Here is a 13202-nt window from a genome sequence, read left to right as displayed (position 1 = left end):
AACAACAGCAACAAGAACAAATTCGTTTCTGTATATAGTAATTGCAAATACATACAATTCTCTTGAAAGCACATTGTGACACAGCGTGTGAGAGTTATAGAATAAATCGAGTGCGAGTGAGAGAGAGAGAGAGAGAGAGTGAGATTGGGTTATAAAGAAAAATTGTGATAACGCGGTCGGAGAACGCGATGTCGGTTCTGTGTACTTTTTTTTTTTTTTTTTTCGTATAGATAACAATTGCGCGGGACCCCCTTCTGTCGTTCCTCGTTGTGCACAGATAACAGAATTGTGATGCGCCCACGTCTGGATTCGATCCTCGGGGTCGCGGAACCGATTCGGCGTTCTCGAAGCGACAGCTAAAAAAAAAAAAGGCCAGATTTCATTGCACCACAAACTCTATGTAATTGTATAAAATATCAACGGTATCAAAAAGTGTCAATATCTCGTGTTTCTTCGATGGTACTTAAGGTAAAATATCCGCGGCCCGCTTGGGCGATCGGATCTGTTTGTTGATAAATACACTTCCTGTGAACATACAAGGGGTTGAAAGCTGTGGGAAAAAAAGTGCTCGGAAAAAAATAAAATAAATCTCGAAAGATAATATAATTCTTCGAAATCGGTGGAATTCGTCTTCTATCATTTCAAATGATCGTAATTGTTCAATTGATAATTGCTAATTTTCGAGGAGTCCTTTGAAGGAAGGGTTGTGGGGGTTGTTAAAGATTTCGTTTAGACACGTTTTTTTTAACAATTCTTTCGACCTGTGGGACGATTCTTTGGGAAATTGAATTTGAAATTTTACGGGAGCAAAATTCTTAAAATTAAATCTTAGTCTTAATTTGAAAAAAACGCAAAGAGACGAAAGATTAATTTCTACTTTTGTCTTAAAAACCTATGTGTCACGATTTCGATTAATTAATTTAATAAAATTATCCTTGAATCATTGCGCTCGCAAATTTTCAAAATGGAATTTCTCTCGAAAGAAATATCGTAAGAAAAAAAACTTGATTCCACATTTTCGATGTATTTTTTCCTAAACTTTTAAGATCTGTCTAACGTTGGCTCGATTATTCGGCTAACTAGGTTAAGAGGAAGTTTGATAAAAATAATTTTAAGCGAGAGCATCTTCGCGAACAGTTTCGACTCCTGGTGATATCGTACTTTCTCGTGGCATGTTCCTTCCTTTTTTTAGCCCGACCTGCGACTCGAGCCGAAAAATCTTTTTTGTACATAAAAGCCCGTGTTTCGCGGCCACGAACCGGAACAGGAAGAAAGAAAGAGTGAGAAAGAGAGTGAGAGAGAGAGTGTGTGTGAGAAAGAGAGTGTGAGATATAAAGGCGCTTCGTGTGGTCGCAAGTCCTGGGCCGACCTTGCGTATAAACTGATTGCTCGTTTATATGCGATGTATTTTTGTGAACAGTATTGAAAGTGCTGCTAAGCTGTACAGTCGTCATATGGTAAATGTATTATGATGTACCTATAATGTACATAGATATATTTAATTAAAGTGACTATGAATTTGTGTAAATCTATTGTTTCATTGTTTTTCTATCCTCTATGTTTCTTTATTCTTTACAACTTATGATTTTTAATTTAAATAGAATAATTGTAGCAAGTAGATTTTATATAATTATAATCGAGAACGATTAGAAAATTTTCGAAATTCACGTTAAGTTTAATATAAAAAAATTCCCCTAAGTTCTAAGAAACTTGAATTCTTCGTTTAAATTATCCTGAATAAAAAATTCGATTTCTCGTTATCAAATCGCGACAATCATTCGAAAGTACATCCCTACTGTTCAATTGTTCATTTTTAATCGTTCCATTACCAAACTTAAATATCCACTTGGAAACTTTTTTAAATCAACCACCAAGTTAAACGTACCACCGTTCCTCTGACAACAATGACTCGAGCAAAAATACCCTCGGGTAAAGAAGAAAACCAGAAAGTCTTGGGCATATAGTGTGTCTTTCTAAGAAGACAGACTAACCTACCGTGCGTATACACACGGAAAAGGTAGGTAACTTGTTCTATCGTGAGAATAAAAGCATAGACGATGTATTATAGAGGGTAGACACGATATTTTGTGTTGACTCCGTTCCATGTTCCACGTTTTGAAATACCAACCATGAAAAAAAAAAAAAAAGAATACACGGAGTGCTTCTAACGCCCTCTGCGATTTATTACGCATTTTTATACATCGTGTATACTTATTTTATATAGGAGGATGTCTCTCTAGGATCATCTTGATTTATGTCATTATTTTTTTTTTCTCTTTCATAGCAGAAAATAAATTTTTTAGATAAAAAATGAATGTTTTCAAGGATAACATTCTGATTTTATTTCTATGTTTTTGTAAATGGATAGAGATCAAATTATTATTATTATTATTATTTAAATAGAACTATATTTTTCGATATATTAATTGACAACAATTATTCCCTATAAAAAAAAAAGTACTAGTTGAGGATCACGATTTCATTAAGTTATCTCTGAATTTTTGCAAATTAATAAAATTCTAAGAAATTAATGTATTTAATATGATAAAATATATTTTTTTTTAATTAAAAATTCCTATTGAATGGACGATGTTTTTCACTCTTTCTTTCATGAATTTTCTTTTTTTAATTTTGCGAGAAAAAAATTAGATCGAATTAGTCACGTAACACAGTCACATTTTTTTTGTTATCTTATTGGTAATTTATATAGTTCAAAAATCAGAAATAGTTCGAAGAAACTATTTTCTAAAAGGAATGTTTCGAAGAAATACATCGATGATGACAGATGTTAACAAATATGTATTATTGTATTGAATTAAGTTGAATTCGTTTGGTCAACACTGATGTGATCATATATCAAGCGTCAGAGTAATTTATAAGACTTTCTAGCTTTTATCATAGTAATAATTTAAGATAAATAATCTTGCTTGCTAATTTTTTTTTAATTTATCATTATTGAATCGTTTCATGAATAATGATAAATTCAATCATAAAGAAAAATTGGCAAAATTGCGTCAAAAAACTGTATAAAAATTTAAATCAATTGTAAAATATATCTACATATATTAAAATTCTGAGGTTAAAAATACAAGAACAATTTTATTTGTAAAAATAATTCAGAGAATGTTAACTGGAAGACATTTTAGACAGGTAGGAGAAATACCTAAATTTATTACGGTTTTATTAGGGATTAGGTTGATAATAACTGACCCTATCTTTATTATGGCTATACTTAGTTGAAATGGTATAATAAAGTAATTTTCTCATTTAATCCGTCTAAAGTTTTGGATGATGGACCATAGTACAATTATCCTATTCAAATACGTGAACTCTACGAAATAGAAGTTAAGAACTTTCTCTTTTATGATTGGATATTTAAAAACATAAAAAAATGTGCGTTATTGATCAAAAATTTGAAATTTTTCTTCACTGTGAACAAAATTTCAAGAGATTCGTCTTATATATTTTTGAAGACATTTATTTAAAAAAATCAAATATTAAAATTTAAATCGTTGAAAATTTTCTGCATCATCGACAAAGATCGAGAGAACGAGTGTTGAGTTATTTGCCTTGTTTTAAACGAGCTCAATGATGAATTAGTTAATTGCTTTCAATGATAGAATCGAGTTTGTTCTACAGGACGATCAACAAAAAAAGATTCGAAATTAAAAATCAGAAAAAGTAAAATCTTCATCATAATTGTAATAATAAATATTTTGAAACGTCTATTTTTAATAAAATTTTAATTTAATACGAATTATGAACATTTTTTTAATATAATAAATTTTAGTATAAATTATTATATTTTCTTCATCATGTAAAATGTTAAATATCTTCAATATTATTGATCCTATTTTATAAAAATTTTTTTATTTCATTTAAAAGAAAAAAGCATTAATAAATTCATATTTGATGTAACCTTAAATTGCAAATTAATAACGAAGGATTAAATTTAAATTCAATTACGATTAATCAAATTTCATAAAACTTGTGTCTTAATATTTCTTTCTCGACCAAAATGTGGAAAGAAAATATTAATGTAGGTCAACAAATGGATATATTTAGATTTTGCAACACAGTGATGCATGCGACAAGAACTTTCTATTCATAAGTCATTATATTACAAGACAAAAATGATTATTCATTAATACGAAACAGTATTAATTTGGTATGAGTTTGTTTTTGCAATTGTTTTCATTATAATTTATTTCATTATATCGTATCACACGAATAACGATATAAATATGGCCAATGATAACCTTTGGCATCTGAGTAAAAGAAAATGATTCGTTGAAAATGTATTGAAACTGATCTGGAACATTTGACGTTAATTTTTTCGATATTTTTTTTTTCTTTTTTCCAAAGGCTATCTTCTATTAATATTTTCATCACACTTTTGAATCATCTTGTACGATATGGGATCGTGTTGTTGACTCGAGTCGATTATTATTTTTTTTTGAGAATGATTTAGCTAAAAATGAGAGCAGAATGATTATATGACAGGAATTAGAGTTGAAGATACTAAGACTAGTTCGTTTATCAGTGCCAAAGATTATGTTATTTTTAGAGTGAGAGCAAAAGTAGCGAGATAGTAAAGTATTATAATATTTTAGTGTAAATTAATTTTTTGACGTTCGAAATCGAAATTATACATCTTATGTTAACTATAATAGTTTTTTAGTTATTTATAACTGGTATTATTTATTGTGCCTCGTATGTAATGAGACGAATCGATCATTGACACGTTGCGTGTAGTTAGATTTTTTTTTTCATCAAAAATTAACAAAACACGAGCTATATTGATTAATGGGAAAGGATCCTATGATGACGAGTCTCGTGTAATGTATATGCCACTTAAAAATTGATTAGCTCGTATATCACGTTTTATCTATCCTGATTTCTAAGTTTCATATTTTTATCGCTGAATACATTCTTTTGTACATCAAGATTTTAAGCAGAAATTTTTTTCTTTAAGATATGTACAGTTAAAAAAAAAAAAGAAAAAGTTTTAAATTATACGATACAATTGTAAATCAAAAAAAAAAAGAAAATATGCTTTTATAAAATTGTAAAATATATATTGTTTTACGAACAATATTATTTATCATAGAATACGTATGTATAATTATATTGCAATTGAATTAAATCATAATTTATCATAATTAATCTCGATACAACAACCTCGAACTTGAACAATCGTATTCAAAGTGTATGATTTTACGACTTTTCAAATTCCTCGAGATAAATAAATTAATCTTTGATAACGTTACTTTTAATATTGTGCAATGTATCTTATCGCAACGACGCACAATAATCACATTGTATCATTCGTCCATCACATTTCTGTGATACCAATTAGTAATTTTATAAATAAAGATAAACTTTTTAACCGTGAGCTTTAATGAATTACGTGCATCGAAATTGAAAGAATTTAAATACAGACCTTGACATTAACAAATTCAAAACAATTATTGATGATAATAAAATCAATAAAAAAAAAAAAAACTTGATGAAAATCCTTCCTGAAACGTATTTAAAGATTCGATATGATATCATAAATAAATTGAAAAAGAAATGTCAAAATATTTTAATTAAAAATTGAATGGACGTTTTAATTCTATATATAACAATTAAGCAATAAATATATAAAGATGTTCTTAAGCAATCTTTCATGCAAAAAAGTTCATCAAGCTTTGATGGAATTTTCTCTGATATATTCGATCCTATTGGCTGTATATGGGAAAGACGAAAAATCCTCGGAAAAACGATCGAAATTCACCTGGTGACATTACGCTTTCAACGAGCGGCCAGGCCATGTGAAAAGTGCAGTCTATTTTGAAATGCAAAGGTTTTTTTTAAAACGTAGCAAGTAAATGGGGTAGTTTGCACTCGAAATATGTTGCGAGCATTCGGCCACGAGTGAACACGTGGCCGTTGGAATCATGTAAAGGATCAAAGCGACGAATTGCATCGGGAATGAGAGTGATTTTCTTTGTACCGAAATGCACGAGAGTGCACAGCTTAAGTCGGCCGCCATCCAAATGCATTCTAGCGACTTTCGACGATCGTTATCGACACTTTCCACGTGTTATCGTTTTGCCACGATATTTGTTGAACGATTTCGAGACGATTTTTCGGTGAGTTGAGACTCTGTCACAGAGTGACGAAACGAAGTGTATGTAAACACACGTTAACAACTTGGGAAATTTTTCGAGCCACTTTCCTTATTGCATACAATTTGTTTAGATAGCTGCATAGAATCTTTTGGTAATTTTGTTATTAAAAAATTAATACGATAGATTGTAGATTGTAGATTAATACAATCGTACGAACGAAAGATTTTAATTTAACGTTTGATCAAAGTTGTGAATTTTTAAAACCGATTATAAATTTTTGATCAATAATTTATAGCTATTAAATTAATAGATTTTCTGCAAAGCTTCGTTTATCATATCAATTCTGATGGATAGAAATTTCTGCTTCGAAAGATTCGTATTATTTAATTAAATTGATTCTATCGATACATAATTATATTATGCATTTAATTGTTATTGTTATTAATTTCAAATACGCGAGGAAAAACAATGTTATCGTTCTTCATGAGATAAAAAAATTTATTTAAAAATACATAGAAGTAATAATTATATGTTATATTGTATAAAATCTTATCTTTTTGATATAAAGATCATTGAAAATAATAAATATTTGCTAGAATATAAGAGAATAGTAAATTCTAACTTATTTAAATTGGTTATTTATTTTTCGTCAACCTAATACTATTGTAGATATGCTAGGAAATCCATAATTAGTGAAAAATGCGATATATTCTGTGCTGTATGCGTCATTTATCATGAATGTCATGAATCACGACAATTACCTCAAGTAAAATTTTCAGGTAAAATTTTCTACCAAAAGAAGGTACTCTTCGCTATGAATTACTCGACCCAAGTTTCTCAAACAAAGCAAAAAGGAGAAAAGAAAGAAGATTCAAAAATGAAAAGTTTAATACTATAATTATTTCTTTTATTATTTAGTTTAAAAAGAAAAAATAAATTAAAAAATTTAATTAAATAATTTTTAATAATTAAATTAACCTAAAATTAAGTAAGTAAAATTAAATAAATAGAGCAAAATTAAAAAGATTAAGAAGTATAAAAACTTCTTTTCAAAATTATATTAGAAAAATTTTACTGAAAAATTACAATGTCGTGAAAATAATCTGTATACTGAATTATTATGACAGAAAAATTGATATTTAAATGACAATTAGTCATTTTTTAAACTTTTTTTAAACTTTTAATATACATTTATAAACATACATATATAATAGTCGACTCGTAAAAAAAAAAAAAAATGATATAATGTTTTCAATGATATTGTTGGCAGAATATTCTGCAGTTATCTTACAATGCACATTGTACACAATCATGTGAATTATTTACAAATGCACGATAAGTTGGATTGTAACGTGAGTTTGTTATTTATTATGAAAATTAAAAATTGTTCAAGATGTGATAAAATTATTACAATTTTTAATAATAAACAAATAAATAAAATTTTATTTGATTGATCTTGATTAAATCTGTTATAGATACCACAATATTGAAAAATTGAAAATGATAATATTTTATAAGGAATAGTTTGAAACTTCATCAACAAATAGACTTTTTCTTTCCTTTCTTTTTTAATTTTTTTGAAATAAATGTAGCAAGTTTATATCATTATTAACATAAAAAGTTATTGATGAAAAATGCTATTTATTTTTCCCGGAATTTTGTTTGACTTATTTTAGATATTTCTAGATTTTTTAAGGATTTTTCAAGCTTCGTTGTACATTTTTTTTCTTAGGATTATCTCTTGGGATTATATAGTAATATTATTGAATAATTCGTCCAATAAGACTTCCGCTTAAAGAGGGTGTTTAGTTAGTTCAGACGTCGACAGATAGCGCTGAATGCGGGGCTAATTTATACATAGGCACAAGATACGTCTGTACACGTGATACCTTCACAGTACGTCGGTAGTGTCGTTACGATAGACTTCACGGCCATTCGAAGTACACGTGAGCTTCAAATGAACGGAGTCTCGTTTCATTCAGAAACTAAGAAGCCGCGGTTCTGTTAACCGCGTCTCGAATCTGCAAGTATATCGTCACTCAGTGCCTCACAAGACACGTGTTCACATTTGACGGATTAAAATGACGCTTCAAGCGATTAAATGGGAAAATGGCAAGTTAGAAATACTTGATCAAATATTACTACCGGCAATGTCCCGGTATATCTCTGTCAGAGGTGTGGAGGATGGTTGGAAAGTCATCAATAATATGCAGGTACATTATTTATTGATTGAATGAAGGGTGAAAATTTTTATTTCGATCTATGTCGCGTCGATTCTATTCGCGTTAAACGTAGGTTGTATACGGGCATAAATGCGAAAGATATGAATTGATATGACGTTTCAATGCTTCGATTGACGAATAATAAAAAGCTAAATGCGTTTGAATAGTTAAATTGCAATAAAGAAAACTATAGCAATTTGAAACGATTCGCGCGGACAAAATTTTAATTGGAAGAATTAGTTTATTTAAATCGTTTATCGTGGGTCGATTTATTACTGTTTCAATAGAGAGAATTAAAAATTTTTCGTATTTTATTAGTTGATTTTTTTAATATTTTTTGATTTTTTTTTAACGTAGGTTCGAGGTGCCCCAGCTATCGCTATTGTGGGTTGTTTAAGCTTGGCAACAGAGATCAAGAATGAGAAATATATTGACAAGAAGAATCTTCGACAAGATGTTGAAGGCAAATTAAATTACTTGGTCTCTGCTAGACCAACAGCAGTAAATATGAAAATAGCGGCCGATGAATTAATTCAACTGGCTAATAAACTCAGTAAAGATGAGACTGTTAATGTAATAGAAATGCAAGAAAGGTATAAAAATATATAAGAATTGGTTTAAATTTAGCAAAATTAAATTGTCTTTGACATTATTACTAGTAATAATAATGCTTATAGGTTTATCAAAGCCATAGAAGCTATGTTAGAAAAGGATATTGCAGATAACAAAGCTATTGGAGATTATGGAGCTCAAGAAATTTTAAAAAATGTATCTGGGGATAATTTTGTTAGAATTTTAACCCATTGCAATACGGGTAGCCTTGCAACAGCAGGTTATGGTACAGCTTTAGGTGTTATAAGATCGCTTCACAAAAAAAATAGTCTTGGTAACATTTGTTGCATGTTTTTTAATTTTTATGTTTTAAATGATAAAATTGTGTAGTACTAATTACTCTTACAGAATTAGTATATTGTTCTGAAACTAGACCATATAATCAAGGAGCACGATTGACTGCATATGAATTAGTATATGAAAATATTCCAGCTACTCTTATCTGCGACGATATGGTGGCAGCTCTTATGAAGTCAAGAAATATTTCTGCTGTAGTTGTTGGTGCAGATAGAGTTGCAGCAAATGGTGATACAGCTAATAAAATTGGAACTTATCAAGTAATATATGCAACAATTGTCTTAATTGAGATTTTTTTTAAATATTTAATGCATACATGATTAATTTTATTTCGTTTTTTTAGATTGCCATAGTTGCTAAATATCACAATGTACCTTTTTACGTAGCAGCTCCCAGAACCTCTATTGATTTCAGTATTCCTAGTGGTGATCATATTATTATTGAAGAAAGACCAGAAAGGGAATTAACTCATATAAACGATCAACGAATTGCAGCACCTGGGATACAATGTTGGAATCCAGCATTTGACGTAACTCCAGCTAACCTCATTAAGGGCATTATTACAGAAGTTGGAGTTTACAGACCTCAAGATTTATTACAATTGAAAACCCATGAGATAAACTAAATAAACTCATAATTACGAGAAAAAAAATCTTTCTGGATACATTTATACGAATGAATCAATCAATGACTTTGATATTATAAAAAATTGTTGATACATCTTTTTATTTAATAACTTCGTGTTATAATAAAATTATTGGCAGATTACGCTTATTTGAACACATTAAGCTAAATGGACGCAACAAAATGTATTGTGAATATATGTGTTTGCGTTCGAATATGCCTTATTGACTTCGCTGTGATTTTTATAAATATATTTATATCTCGAACAAATAGTTGTATTAATATTAAGAGAAAGAAACGAATATTATTGACTGATGAATATTAAATACAAATAATTGAAACATTTTTAATCGTGTATTTCGATGATTTTAGTTAACCTAACCACCATCAGATGGCATGAATGCCTAAACTTTATAACGTAATGCACGCGATTGGCAATTTTTGATTTTCTAACACATAAGATATCATTGCAAAATAAATTTCATTCATAAAATAAAAAATGATACGAAACAATATAATTAAAATATGGAATAAGAGAAGCAATATTTATTTAAATATGTATTATAATAGAAAAAATTATTTTAAAATAAAATTTTTAAATTTCCTACCGTTAATTGCATTGAATTCAAAGTTACACTTTTTAACTTGCGAACTATTAATTCTTCATCACAAATTCTCATCACAAATTTTCGTCACAATTATATTTTTTTTCACAATACACAAAAAAATATATATAAAATAAATAAATGAATACAGAAAAGAGAATGAACAAGTAGGATTTTAACACCGAGGGAAGCCATGTGCAATACTCGATTTTTTCGATAATCGATAAAAGTCTCGCAAGTGTCAATTGTATGGCTTCATGGCGCGTTTTCTTGTAGACATGTTCGAACGTGATCAGTCATAAGAAGTAATTTTAAACGAAGACATCGAATACACTTGTACCAAAGGGAATAGTGATTCTGATCGAATCGTGATTTGTGGCAAAATATTTATCGCAGTGGTGAACAACGAATTTAACATAGTCACGACGCGTGCACTTGCTTCGGGAAAATTTGAGAATCTATTTTCGCCGTTGAAAGGCGCGCGGGAACGTGTTCGCGACGGATTTCTCGAACCGTGGTGCTTTAGTACGGTTAGTCTCTCCGCTTCGTGCAGAACTTCGTCGATCCTGGAATAGTTTCGTCAGTTACTCATCGAAGTTTTTCGCGTGTTTGTTGTACGAGCCAATTTGCAGTCGTTTCGGGCACATTCATACCATTCTCGGTGTACATAACCCTCTCCCGTGACATTTACGTATCAATCGAACGTTGATCGAAACATCGATAATAGGCTTCGAATTCTTCTCGAACGATTAGTTCGTTGATACGATTGTTCAATCTGGAAGCTGATACAGAAAACGCGGGGATGGATGCTATGGACGTCCTCAGTCCTGACACTTTGTCGGGGAACAACAAGGATGGTTTCAACAACGAAAACAATGGCAATAACAATGAAGACGACGAGGCGCCCACCGTCGAGGAGACTTACGAGGTTACAACTACCAAACGAAAGACGATTCGGACCAGCTACAAGATCCAAGAGGTAAGTGACGACATATTTAAGTGACACGTGCGATTACGGTAACTGAGATTCGTCGTGACGCTCTGACGTGGGCGTTTATTACAAACACGTCGTGTTCTCTCCATCGCCTTAAATTTCGAATTATGTTTGTTCACTTTTCCCACCTCTCATAAATAATTGTAACGATAATAGATGACGGTATCGATAAATATATGATCGAATAACGATTGGAACGTTGAATAAGAATGCATGGATATTTAAGGCGTTTTTTTTTTTTTGGGAATACGATTCGTGTACGCCAAAAATAAACGCCCAGACTTCTGTTCGACGACGCTTAGTCGAAAATCTCGGTTTATTTTGATATATTCGTCAAGGATGACTGGGCGAAATCGACTTATTTCGATTCGTGAATTTTCCTGCGATTTATTTATCGATTTTATTTGGCGCGTAATTTTATTTAACGATATCCGTCGTATCCAACAATGAATAACCTATATATGAAAACAGAATTCCGAACTTTCATTGGTATTAGCTGCTTTATATCGTGAATACTTTTTTTTTTTAAATTTACATATTTTATATCATGATTTTTTTTTATAAAATATATTACAAATATTTTAACGATTACTGATATTTATTGATTAGATGTGATTTTATATTTGAAGTTAGCCAAGTTACATGCAATTAACAGATTTCAATATTTACTAGTTACGTAATAAATATAGATCAAAAATATTATCGAATGTGGGCGGATCAAAGATGCCATAAATTAAAATGCACAAGTTTTTGGTTTAATGGCTAATTTTAAATAGTAATTATTGACGCAATTTTTATTCTCGTACAACTATTTTCTATGAATCATTTATTTTATACATTTTTTTTATTTTTATATATTTCTAAATAAAATTAGCCATTCGTTTGGTTCAATATTTATGCAAAGTTATATTTATGCAAAGGAATATTTTAATAGCATATAAATTTAATTTTTTAAAAATTGTTAGCAATTTATTTGTAATATTTATAGCATTAACATTATAAGATAGTTTATTTTAGACAAAATGCTTAAAACTCATAGTCAATTTACACGTGTGAAAATTTTTATATATATTTTTCTATGATTATATCATTTTTATTAATTGTTGATAATAATATTAGAGGATTTAATGATAAGTTTAGATTTTTAGAAATTCTATAAATTTTATAATAGTTATTTGATAATATTTGGAACGATTTCGAGATTTTATTGCACATAATATGATTCAAATCTACTTCAGTTTATCCAAGTCTAATGCGTAAAATTGACGTATCGAGGAAAATACATATAGATTCGAAACCAAATGTAAACACGATTGTCTATTTTTAATTTATAATTTATTTATTAATTTAGAACGAATCCATCAACGAATTGTAATCAATTTAACTAGAGAAAAGAGACTATTATTATTATTATTATTATTAGAAAAAATTCATAGCTTTCTCTTTCACTTTTACTCCACACAAATACTTTATTATCCATTCAACATTTTTGATAAACAGAAACTCTTTCTCTATTAATATTAAAGAAAAATATAGAATAACATACCATTTAAAAATCATTTAACTCTACAATTAAATACAATTTTACATGCAATACCAAATATCCAATCTTAAATATTCAATTCATCACTGTAAAAATTATATAGGCATCGATATAAAACCATGTTTTACGTTTCCAAACAGACCAGATCGAATCTAAGAAAAAGAAACCTTCCATCCCCTTAATGTTCCC

At 29.4% G+C, this 13202-nt stretch overlaps 2 protein-coding genes and 1 long non-coding RNA gene across 21 annotated transcripts in view; 2 read left to right on the top strand and 1 right to left on the bottom strand.

Moving 5' to 3' along the window:
• Positions 1–205: 205 nt before the first annotated feature.
• Positions 206–10799, bottom strand: LOC113218979. Its single transcript, XR_003305292.1, has 2 exons — positions 10480–10799; positions 206–356 (listed from the first exon to the last, which is right to left on the bottom strand). It is a non-coding gene; the product is annotated as an uncharacterized LOC113218979 (long non-coding RNA).
• LOC409023 (methylthioribose-1-phosphate isomerase) lies at positions 7991–10141 on the top strand. 2 transcript variants are annotated; one of them, XM_006560747.3, is made up of 5 exons: positions 7991–8329; positions 8696–8931; positions 9016–9224; positions 9383–9507; positions 9591–10141. In XM_006560747.3, the coding sequence occupies exons 1-5, from the start codon at positions 8198–8200 to the stop codon at positions 9870–9872; spliced, it is 984 nt and encodes a 327-aa protein (XP_006560810.1). In that variant the 5' UTR covers positions 7991–8197; the 3' UTR covers positions 9873–10141. The 2 variants fall into 2 exon arrangements, with proteins under 2 accessions (XP_006560810.1, XP_392553.1); XM_392553.7 differs by having other exon boundaries at positions 7992–8329; positions 9299–9507.
• Positions 10800–11005: 206 nt separating the features above from the next.
• LOC409024 (tropomodulin) overlaps positions 11006–13202 on the top strand; it is a 223300-nt gene continuing 221103 nt past the window's right edge. For all 18 annotated transcript variants that reach the window (XM_026442662.1, XM_026442658.1, XM_016913880.2 and 15 more), the window contains exon 1: positions 11006–11455. In XM_026442662.1, coding sequence (XP_026298447.1) covers positions 11279–11455 — 177 coding nt within the window. In that variant the 5' untranslated portion in view covers positions 11006–11278. The remainder of the gene's footprint in view (positions 11456–13202) is intronic.

Source organism: Apis mellifera, linkage group LG9 (assembly GCF_003254395.2).
Source record: "Apis mellifera strain DH4 linkage group LG9, Amel_HAv3.1, whole genome shotgun sequence".
Lineage (NCBI taxonomy): Eukaryota > Metazoa > Arthropoda > Insecta > Hymenoptera > Apidae > Apis > Apis mellifera.
Note: the sequence above shows the minus strand (reverse complement) of the source record. Positions and strands in the feature narration are given on the sequence as shown.

Excerpts from the sequence above, each read along its gene's own strand:
- LOC409023 (XM_392553.7), top strand. The coding sequence starts at position 8,198 with ATGACGCTTCAAGCGATTAAATGGGAAAATGGCAAGTTAGAAATACTT. Across the intron at positions 9,225-9,298 it reads TCACAAAAAAAATAGTCTTG|AATTAGTATATTGTTCTGAA; the intron begins GTAACATTTGTT and ends TTACTCTTACAG. Across the intron at positions 9,508-9,590 it reads ATAAAATTGGAACTTATCAA|ATTGCCATAGTTGCTAAATA; the intron begins GTAATATATGCA and ends TCGTTTTTTTAG.